The sequence below is a fragment of the Thermobia domestica genome, chromosome 3 (genome assembly GCF_964235325.1).
Source record: "Thermobia domestica chromosome 3, izTheDome1.hap1.1, whole genome shotgun sequence".
Lineage (NCBI taxonomy): Eukaryota > Metazoa > Arthropoda > Insecta > Zygentoma > Lepismatidae > Thermobia > Thermobia domestica.
In genome coordinates, this window is record NC_137456.1 from 53,352,453 (window position 1) to 53,364,189 (window position 11,737).

At 35.9% G+C, this 11,737-nt stretch overlaps 1 protein-coding gene across 1 annotated transcript in view; it reads right to left on the reverse strand.

Annotated features, from left to right (window-relative positions):
• Positions 1-9,695, reverse strand: part of LOC145681792 (glycine receptor subunit alphaZ1-like) — a 28,247-nt gene extending 18,552 nt beyond the window's left edge. Inside the window, exons 1-4 of the mRNA XM_081753402.1 lie at positions 9,557-9,695; positions 8,162-8,235; positions 4,296-4,525; positions 1,025-1,107 (exon numbers count right to left, since the gene is read on the reverse strand). Coding sequence (XP_081609528.1) covers positions 1,025-1,107; positions 4,296-4,525; positions 8,162-8,235; positions 9,557-9,695 — 526 coding nt within the window. The remainder of the gene's footprint in view (positions 1-1,024; positions 1,108-4,295; positions 4,526-8,161; positions 8,236-9,556) is intronic.
• Between the last annotated feature and the right edge of the window lie 2,042 nt (positions 9,696-11,737).

An 11,737-nucleotide genomic window follows, 5' to 3' on the forward strand; every position in this document is an offset into this window, starting at 1 on the left:
TTCTAAAAACAAATTTTTGACTTAGAAACTTTGCGCTCTAAGTATGAGACCAGTGTCTTTGCGTAAATTTTAATTAACTTCAGATAGCAAATTTTTTTGTCCATAACTCAGGAAGCAAAGATCTACACAGGAAAGATATTTTACGATCGTGTTGGGAAAATCAAAGTTTAACATTATTACCTTCGTGTCAAGTTTTGACAAGGTCAGACTAGTTTTTTAAATCATGTACACCACACACTATTGTTTAGAAAAAACAAAGGATCTATTATCAGGGTCTACGATTGATTATGAGGACTAAATGGAGATGATGTGTATTGTTTCATAACTTTTCAATTAACAGAAGTATAACAGATGTATAAGTGCATAAGTATGTAATTTATTTTCATTTCTGTCTCTCTTTCTCTCTGTATGTGTCCCTATCTCTCGTTTCTTTTCGAGTATGCAAAACACCTAGTAAGTACTATAACATAAATTAGGCCCTATATATAAAGTACAATATATCCTTTAGTCACAAATTGAAGCGTTTGTCAAAAGAGAATTTTTTCATGCTCTATTAGTGCACAGGTTCGATTAGTGCACAGGATTAGTAGAGTCACAGGTTCGATGCCCTGAAAATCATTGAAATTGAAATGTATCACAGTAGTTTGGATTGTGCCTTGAACTGCAGATACCCTTATATAGTCATAGTGCTAAATTTCATCAACAAGAAAAATCTTCCTCAAGTCATTCTTCCCTATTGGTACGAAAACTCGATTTTAGCTCTATCATTTCTTAGGTAGAACATTTCCCAAATTTCTCCAGCATTTATCTCGTACAGTGTCAAAATTGATTCCAATTATTTCATTATAATGTGTATAATAAACATAAGTTCCTAGTCCTTTGCAAGCGGTGGATACCAAAAAGTTAAATAGTCAGTATGAGGAAAGTAAGTGAATCAATTTCATCTACTTGGTCTCTTATCAGTGACCTATTTTAAAAGTAGACATAATTTCAAATAACTAAAAGAAACAAAACATCTACTCACCAACATAGAAATCCATATTGCATAACTGAACGTCGATTGGATATAATCCAAAATCAAAATCACACTTCATGATTAATATAGCCCTGTGTAGAAAAAACACATTTATAATGAATTCGTTTTTAATAAAATATTTGTGTACATACAGCCAGTGGCATATTTAAAGGGGACTTCCAGGCTTAAGTCCCTCAAGAAATTTTGTCTACTATTTTACAGTTAATGAAATATATTGCAGAATTTTTACATTTCCAGGAATAAAGTTAGCAAAGCCCCTCCCGAAAGAAATTCGTAAATACGCCATTGTATACAGCCTTCTATAAAACATCAATTATGTTTATCCAAAATAATGCAAAATGAACTTTATTCCAGCTCTTTGCTTTCCCTTCAACAATGTGTTCTACAATACAAACTGAATATTGTTTGTGAAAATGTTAAATTTTCATGACTGAAAGTTGCTTCATTTTCGAGCACACCTTTTGTGATTTCCATTTGAATTTTAACTCTAATATGTAGATATTAAATTTACAAGGTGAAGTCATGAGTCTTGTAATATTTCCACAATCCAAATAGCAGGCGTGTGTATACGAAGTGATTGACTATAAGTACGAGGTCAAACTGTACCAAGGGGTACTGTGGCACGTGGACTTTTTTATCATTGAGGCAGCCACTCCGTCAATGTTTTAATCAGCTTTCGGTGGCAGTGACCATGAGTTCAAAACAATGTCTGATACTTGAAATGATACTATATGAGTTCGAAGTAGGACATAACGCTGCGGTAATCCAAACATTTGTCACTCGAAAATGGAATTTGCAGTAAATTACAGCACAGTAACTTGTTCGTTCCAGCAACTTAGTGAGGGTCGTAAAAATGTTGAATTGAAAGGTCCGCTCTCACTAGTGTAACAAATTCTGAGGTATGGCACGCAGTTGAGGAAAATCCAACTACTAGCACACGATGATTGTCAAACCAATTTGACACGACCCACTGCACTCAAAACACTCATGAAGATATGCTGCTTTCTGACACAAAAATTGACCCCTGTTCATGCCTACAAGTGAGTACATTTTTCCGACAATTGCTATAAAATCTGCGTGACCTGCATTTACTGATTGTCGCATGTGACAAGAAGTGAATCCTTTATCTGAAATCTGAATGTCCAGAAACAATGGTTGAGCAATAGACACTTTAGAGAACCGGTCATCAAACAGGATCGTTCCGAGCATAAAGTCATGCTCTATGCGCAGTGGGTAATTAACTTTGAGTTTGTTCCTAAAGATGATACTGTCAATGCCAATCTTTATTCGGAATATTTATAGCGGATGTGTGCTTTACTAACTAAAAAATATCCATTATTTGTCACCCGAAAGTACGTCTTGCTGCAACAAGATAACACAAAACTACACTTGGCTCGAAAAATACGACAAAAAATTAAGAACTTGATAGCATTGAACTGATACTACTCACTGCACATACTGGGGGCGCGGTGGCTCAGTGGTAGAGCATTCACCTCTGGTGCTTGGGGTCCCGGGTTCGATCCCAGCCCCCGCCAAGTGAACTTTGTGGTGGACAAACACCGTGCTCGTGGGTTTTCTCGGGGTTCTCCCGTTTCCTCCCACTTTCTTCATTCCGCCATTTCACTCATTTCTCATTATCACCGTCTCCTTTAGCCTAACCGGCATAAACGTGGGACGTAAAACTCAAAAGATTTCGGGGTTCTCCAGTTTCCTCCCACTTTCTTCATTCCACCATTTCACTCATCTCTCATCATCACCGTCTCCTTTAGCCTAACCGGCATAATCGTGGGACGTCAAACTTAAAGATTTCATTTCACTGCACATACTTTTGATCCTGGCCCTTCGAGTTGCTACCTCTTTCGGATTATGGCACAATTTCTAAAATCACTGTGCTTCACCAACTAGCAGAAGCTGCAAACAGCAGTGGCTGGCTTCTTCACCTCTGAAGACAATATCTGGTATCAAGTTGGAAGCTAGGAACTGACAAGATGGCCCAGGACAGTTTAACATTAGAGAATATTTTGAATGTTCATCTGTTTTTATTGAAAAGTATTAAATACAAATTAGTTTTGATATCAGAATATTGCAAGACTTACGACTTATCCTTGTAAGAAAAATTAAATAGAATGTCTTGAACATCCAATATTATTTTATGCCAACATGATTGTTTTCGGTTAATCTTGTTGGAGTAGTAATGATAAAGACAATTTTAAAGAGCAGCGAATGAAATTTGTAGGCGAACACTATTTAAATACAAGTACCCATTATCATTATAAACTTCGAATAGTCCATTTAACTAATGAATTTATCGCCACATATTAAAATACATCAAATATTTTTAAAAAAAAGTCTTACACAAATTATTTTGCTTAACGGTGGGAAATCGAAAGAAGGCCTGTAATACTAAAAATAAGAAAAATTTACCATTTTTTCTTTTGCTTTTTTTTCATAAGTGAAGGAAGATTTAGAAACGCAACTTACCATAATCATAGATAATGTTATTCTACAACAGAAAATATGAACCGGAAGAATTTTTAGAGTTGCCATCCATAGAAATTACAGTACTGACAGATAACATTTTCCCCAAAATCTAACTTAAGGCAGCGACTATAGTAACCAACTGAACTGCAGTTGATTACGTATCATGTTTGTTAGGTATCCTGTGAACTGCTTTTTAAATAACATTATTATTTATTTTTTTGGTTTATGACAAGTTAAATACAACTATTATTTCACCAACACCATGTACTGTTGAGCTTCTAAGAAACATCGTGGAAGCAGACTTAGAAAATTGTTATTGCAACCGCAGACGAGTCACAATGCCGTTTACATTAGAAGAACAGAATTACTTTTTAGTCAATACTCCGGAATGTGTGGAGCAAATAACAGATTCATGTTACTTGTAGTTCAAGTCTGCCTCAGAAATTTTATCTTTCAGTTCGTTCTGGAGATATGGTAAAAACAATTACGCGGTCCTAGATCTCTTTCCCGGTCCGAGATCTTTCAAATTAGAACGCATGGCTTGGTTTATATTCCACCTTATACTGAGAGATAACGTGTCATATACTTTTAATGATGAAAAAGATACTAAATTATAATCAATCAACCAACCATTCAATATAGTCCATGCGTATAAATGAATATTCATAATGTAGTAAGAACCAACTATGTAAGATCGTTTATATAATATTCATTTATTTATTTAAAAAGATATCTTTGCGAATAGTATTAACCATTAATTGTACCTCACAAAGCGTACCTGATAACATATGTAAGTTTCTGTCCATATGTCAGAATTAGTACCCTTGTGTCTGTCATTCCTCTATCGCTATCCAGTCTGTTCATTTTCTCAATGACAACTTCTGGTATCCATAACTGCTGTCTCTCCCCAGGATGAATAGCACAGCTAAATGAAGTGTCCGTAACAGAAGACATGTTGATTCGACGATCTATCCATGAGATTCTCATGTATAGATCTGCTTTTAATGTCTACAAACAAATAAAAAAACATTACGTTAATCTTCTCTCTACAGCGCATAAAATAGCATCAAGGATTTTATAATAGAACGGGTTTGAATACCTACTTCTTTATGTCTGTATCTTCTATATATCTATAACATTTTCATATAAAATTATTTATAACCTATAAAATATTGGTTTTAAAATGTCTATAAAATACTGTAAATTTTAATCTAAGTTCAAGGTGGGTACGGATCGCTAAACAAAAGATTAACTACACTGTATCTGAAATTGGCAGCATCAAATTTTATTCAGCTAAATGTGCATTTTTGAAAAAAATGTCACCATACCAAAGTTCCACGATTTTGGAGAGAGGATTCGGTATTCACCAATACATCAATGACAGATATCACGATCATGAACATTTGTGAGCCTAAAAAATGTTGTGCTATCATGTTCTTGGGGGCAATGTAGTCGTTATATAGCTGTACTAGAACTATTTCAGTGTACAATGGAACAAGATACAAAAGTGATATGCCATTCAATGACATCCGCTACTGTTCATCACTGGTAGTTTCTCTGATGCTGCTTTGTATTGATGGTATAGTATCTTTAGTTATGATTAGGATTAGGATTTAGATTTCTGGGCTTTCGACACCTAAGGCCATTTAGCCCGTCACGTTTGGAGAGATGACGTCCCTCGGTGAGCACACTATCCGGGGAAAGGGAAGGAAGAAAGGATTGATTAAGGAAGGAAGCGGTCTGGGACCTATAAGTCAGGTACCACCCCGGCATTTGCATGGTGTGAATGAGGAAAACCCACGAAAACCTCATTCAGAGTGGCTGGCTGAGAAAGCGTTACACACTTTTTCGACTGAGTGCTCCCACCGGGAATCGAACCCGGGACCGCTTGCACCCAAGGCGAGAGCGTTAGCGACTACGCATCTTTACTTATGAAATCATTTCTTTAGAAATAAAACGAACTCCTATCCAACGATATTATCAACTTGCAAATATCTGATCCATCTTTAGTAAATTTAGATGACACTACTATTACCAATGATGGGGAGAAAATTATCTAATATGACTCTTTAAAAATTTTATATAATCATTTAATTTATAATAATAATGTTTAAATACAATTTTGTAGCAATTCTGCACTGGCCGAAACACGGAGAAATATATTGAAGGAAGCCATTCTAATATTGCATTCGATTGTAAAGCTAAGATAAATTAAAGAATGTAGGTCAATGAGTAAGGCAATAATTATGAAGAAGAAAATGTTATGAGTAACATATCAAGGATATATATTAAAGGCTCATGTTGAAGCTACTTTTCAACATACTTGCCAACTCTTTTAACAAATTTCTCCCATGAATGTACAAGTTTCAATATACCCTGTTCGTAGAAGTTTGTCTTTTGGTAGTATATCTACCCACACACAAAAACTTTTCGAAAGGAACTAAAACATTGGCATGCCATGAATTTCTGCATCGAACCAAAAAAAAAGATAATAGTCTGAAATTACAATAGCAGTAATCGACGTGTAAAAATCTTACAATATACACAGTTAGTTCAGTTGATTGATTACAGGACCAGAGTCTGGAACGCCACCGAGTGCAAAACACGGGAATTTTAATTCTCTATGTCAGAACAGTCTTTGCATACCATTAATTTCAACTAATGTTGGTATGCTATCTGTTTCACTTTCTGATTCGTCCGCTACGATGTCTCTATATAAGCCTGTCACAACAAGTATTACTTTATTGTTTATGCATATGTTTATTGGTGAATATAGGTCAAAATGGACCAATATATTCAGTCATCAGTGGTTTCAAGAACGGAAGCGAAAGCACATGTCACCAGATTGCATGTTGAATACGTAATGCTAAACATCAAACCAAAAAATTTAAGAACGGCGTTTCGTATTCCTTGGCAACAAACTCTGTAAGTGAATGGCATTTTACTAAGCAGATAATTAAAGTTCAAACGTTTTGCAGGGTAATATATTAATTAATTCTTATGTTGTAGCAGTTTGGTTATTTTCATTGAGATTAATGGTATCAATTCCTTGTTTAGGCAAATTTAATGATAAACAAATTCCTATTTTATTATATTCTCGCATGCCTACGTATAGAAAACAATAATTTCTACCCTATAGACTAGATTACAAAAGTACTTAGTAATAATAGGCGTGGTTCCTAATATTGGGACGTTGTGCTACACGGAAATCGTTTCAAAATTACCACTTGCCAATACCTCTATGTTGCTAGGTTATACTACGTAAGGGAAGCTTCAAGAACATGACGATTAGATAACTAACAGATTTCGTACTCACGTTTAATACTGTTATTCTTCAATACATTTCGATTTTTGGCTAATTTATATTTTAGTTGATTTTGAAAATGTAAATATTAATTATAAGTAGAATATATTAATTGCCAAAATAGCAAATACTTTGATACAATTGAAACATTTTTTTTGCTGTCGACATGGATTTATATCTGGAAAGTAAAAGCGCTTTTATGTGTGTTGAAGAAAGAAAGAGTCTGTGAATCTAGAATAAAAGAGTAAGATAGTAAGCATGATTGTGCTGATTGATACGATTAAGAAAAAGAACCTAGGCAAAGATGCTTTAAGAAAATATAGGTTAATTTATGATTAAGATAAGACAGAAACTTCTTAAGAAGAACGAGTAAATAAACAAATTCAATGAAACTGAGAGTTATGATCTGTGATCGTTTTACGTATTACTCGTCAAAGTTTCTGTTGTATTTTCGTACCTGGACTTGTATACCTAATTAAGTAGCATTATAAGGAAACGAACTTAGGTTTCCTGTTACTATTCTTTCATTATAAAGTGAATAGCATAAATTTAACATCTAAAATTTGGCAGTGTGCACTAAGGTTCATTTCGATTTACATTACTACCTCAAATAAACTTTTCGAGTATTCACGTCCGGTGCTTGGGGTCCTAAGTTCGATCCCAGCTCGCGCCGTGTGGACTTTGTGGTGGGCAAACATCGTACTTGTGGGTTTTCTCGGGGTTCTCTCGTTCCCTCTCATTTTCTTCATTCCACCATTTCACTGATCTCTCATCATCGCCGTCTCCTTTAGCCTAACCGGAATAATCGTGGGACGTAAAACTTAAAGATTTCATTTCATTTCAAATAAACTTTCACTGTTGATTTACGTTGGTTTGCAGTGGTACCTACAATAAAATAAAGAAGTACGTTAATTATGTATTCCGTTAATTAGTAATTTGTATCTGTAACTAAAAGATTAGTATAATGATAACTACATTGTTTCAGCACGAAATAAGTTTTTTCATCGCCAGTAGATGTTACAAATATCTTTGTCGTATTATCAGATACTAAACGATTACCATAAAGATTATTTTCTTGGTGCAGTATAAGAAAATATTGTTCAAGATTCGTAAACATGTTGAAATTTGTCTTATGCCTACAGAGCACACATGGCTTGCCCTTTCCCCAAAATAATTAAAAGGCTGGATTTTTTTTATATTTTATATTCAAAATTATTCAATGTTATTATCGAAGCACAAAATTGGTGCAACTTCGAAGTAAATAGAAGATGAAAGGTAAGAGCCATTTACGAATACCTTCTACTTTTGATTAATATTGAAAAATAAGTATATTTACTTACGCCCTCTATGTTGTCGATCATTAGAATTTCAATATCACTGAGATCAATTTGTACCTTCCATTCCTTATCTTCTTCTGGAATAAAAAGAATTAGTCTACTTAAAGCTGTTCTCGCATTTTTTATGCAATTTGAACTAAAATCCTTATTAATACATATACGCTTGTTTCTAAGTTTTTCAATATAAAAGTAAAGCAGATATCAATATGATAAGTGTATACTCTATACTCATCTACAATATTCACGTTCCCAAAGTCTGGACCTAATGAAAATATTTTTAATGGGCAGAATTAGTATTTTGCCTGATGGAACAACTTAATCCAAGACTACCAGGCAATTTCTCCACTGGCTGTTCTAAGGTTGACTTCCCATTGACAGATGATGGTCAATCTTCTAATTCGTTTGGCAGCAATCGTACAAATTATTAATTTGACGTTTTATTCAGTAACTTTAAACTTAAGAGTTTATGTGATTTCCAAAATGGATATATGATTCATAACGCTTTAAGTATCCGACGTATGTATTGTCTGTCACATAAGAAAATGAATGTTTGCCGCGGGATAGTATCTCTTGCCCCTTAATGTCACCATTTTTGGATCAATATATTTCAATCAAAAATTTTCTTGTTGGCTTTATATCTGGAGAACTAGATATAGTGTAGCGAAACTCAAACTATTAGTTAACTTAGTCTGTTGTACTTATTCCGTAGAAAATACGAATACTAGATTTAGTGGCCGTTCAAGAATTTTGTGGCCCCTGATTCAAAAGTTAATTATTGGCCAAGATCACAATCTTTAAAAATTTTGTAGCCCCTGATCCAAAAGTTATTGGCCAAGATCACAATCTTTAAAAATTTTGTAGCCCCTGATCCAAAAGTTAATTATTGGCCAAGATCACAATCTTTTGATCCATTTTTGGTTTTCCTAAAATTCTTGTATCATATACACACGCGTAATAAAATGGCTCAACTAATTGTAAGACCCATGATGGGAAGTAAATATCGTATACGAGTCCCACAGCAACCTGGACTGACATCTGCAGAACCGACACCGCGACACGATCAACCAATGCATTAAACGGATCAGAATCAACTAATTTAATGATACATTCCTGTAAGTACATGAACATCGTACATATTTCAGATACGAGATATTTCAGATATTTCAGATTTCTCGTATTTATTATAATACCTGTAAGTAATTTTCTATTAGGAAACAAGATTAATCTTAGAGTCGTAGACATATCTGTTTTACAATTTATACAGATGTTGTAAAAAGTTTGTTAATCATGCATTATATCCTATAAATAACATCACCATTGAAACATTATTACTATGTAGATAATAATTATTGAAATTTCTTAATTCGAATATTAATAGAATATGTCTGAAATACTAACCAAAGAACTTCCTTGGGGCTTCGTGTTCATCATAGTCATCTGGAATAGTGAAAGACTTCTGCTTATGGTGGTTAACAAGACTTCGAGTAGCATGATATTGTACAAATAGTGTCAAAAATCCAAGAACCTTCAGTTCCATTGTGCAAGATCCATTCTGCAATTGAAGAAATAAAATAAAAGCAGATACATTTCTTTTTATTTACTTACTTTATTATACAACGTATCTATTTTGTTCCTCTAATGAGGAATTCTCTAATGACTTTAACAACTATGGAAATATTCCAAATTGAAATTCGCATGTGATAATGGAATCAGTAGCAATCAAGAACCATCAGCCAATCAGAGAGCAGTTTCCACCAGCAAAATTAGAGCACGTCATTGGACAACAAAAACAACCAATAGGAACACAGCGATTCTTAAACACTCACTCTGGCAGCAATCCGGAGAACATTAGATTAGTAGCAATATTGTTAAAAGATCTGATCTGATCTGAATTGATCTGGGGCTGTGTGAGAGCGTCGTTATGAAGATTGAAGCTGAGAGAAGAGAAGACAACGCCGTGACACACCAGTAAACCTTGCGGTGTTAACTGAGGTGTGCTCACCAGCTGGGACGAAATCTCAACACTGAGATACGCAACGACTCTGCAAAGAGTCTTTTTAGAGAAGAGAGTGTTTACGTTATTTTTTAATAAAGAAAAATTTCACAACACACTTACACACACCGCTTCCTGTGGAAATAGGCATTGCTTTCCGTCGGCTAGACCCCCTATTGTGAGTCAAGCTTCGCGCTGGCCATATAGGTTGTACAGCCTTTGGCGACAGTCGGCTGACGGGAACCCAATACTATCTCCTCGGGATAGCATTAGAGGAGCAAAAACACTATCACTTAGTGACTAAAAGGCCCTTTCGAGGACCATTCTCCCCAATCTGTGACATAGTGACGTGAAGTGTACCAAACAAGTGTGGCCCTTTTCAGGACCAAAACCAAGTGCAGTGCTTTTATAACGAAGTGAAAACACGTCAAAGCCATGCCCAGACCCAGGAAGAGGACGCCGACGAGGAGACCACCAGAAAAGGAGGAAGATGAAGAATTCATCGATGTGGTCACGGTCCCTGAAGCAACCCACCTAGACGTTTCATTCTCGTTAGTGGACCCGGTTACAATAGAAACGACCTTCAGAGCAGCCACGGCAGCTTATCTAACCAGAGTAATCAGCCTGAGAATACTAAAAGAAGAATTCTATGTTGTACAAGTGGAAGAAACCACATATAAAGTGCTCTTCAAATCGGAAGCGACGAGGGACAGATTCCTGAAAGTTTTCCAAGATGCAGACTTCGGCTCGAAGGCTAAGATATTGGAGAAGCAAACCGGATCCCATCCCAGAGAAGAGGTCAAATCGCCAAATAAAAAACAAGAAGCCCCATCACAGACAGAGAAGACTAGCCACACCCAGGAGGATGAACCATACGTCGGCTCTGTTACGAGCCCAAGCCCCATACAGGTGAAAAATCAAAAAACCCAGAAGCTGAAATCACACCCTGGTGAGAAGACTGGCCCTTATCAGGACCACAAAACTACTCCTGAAGACGATGCCAAATCGGACAAACACAAGGAAGAGGATGATTTCACGTTAGTGAAGTCGAGAAGACAAAAGAAAGAAGACGCCAAACAAGGGCCCGGCCCTTGTCAGGACCACAATTCCAGAGCAACAGCAAACGCAAACAGGAAGCAGCAAGAGTTAGAGACCCGTACTCCCCTGCAAGCCAATGGAAGTAGGAAGAATAAACAACCTGAAGGCTCAGAACCAATCAGATACAGGCAGAAATCAAAAGAAAGAAAAGAAGCAACATTTACGTGTGTTGTCAAAGGTGTCCCTATAAACATAGAAGTCCAGGAAGTAAGAGATGAACTAAGAAAACAGAAGATTGACTTCAGAGGCATAACCCGCATAAAATCAGACAAAGGACCCACACCATTACTAAGGATCTTCTCAGAGAACCCGGAACAAATTAGCAGATTACTGTCATCTGGAGTGAAAATTCAGCATACCCACTACAAAGTAGAATCGTCAAGAACAGTACCAAGACCACTTCCCTGCCATAACTGCTACCAATACGGTCACTTCAAGAACCGGTGCCAAGCCGAAAGAATCTGCAACCGATGTGGGAAACCACATGG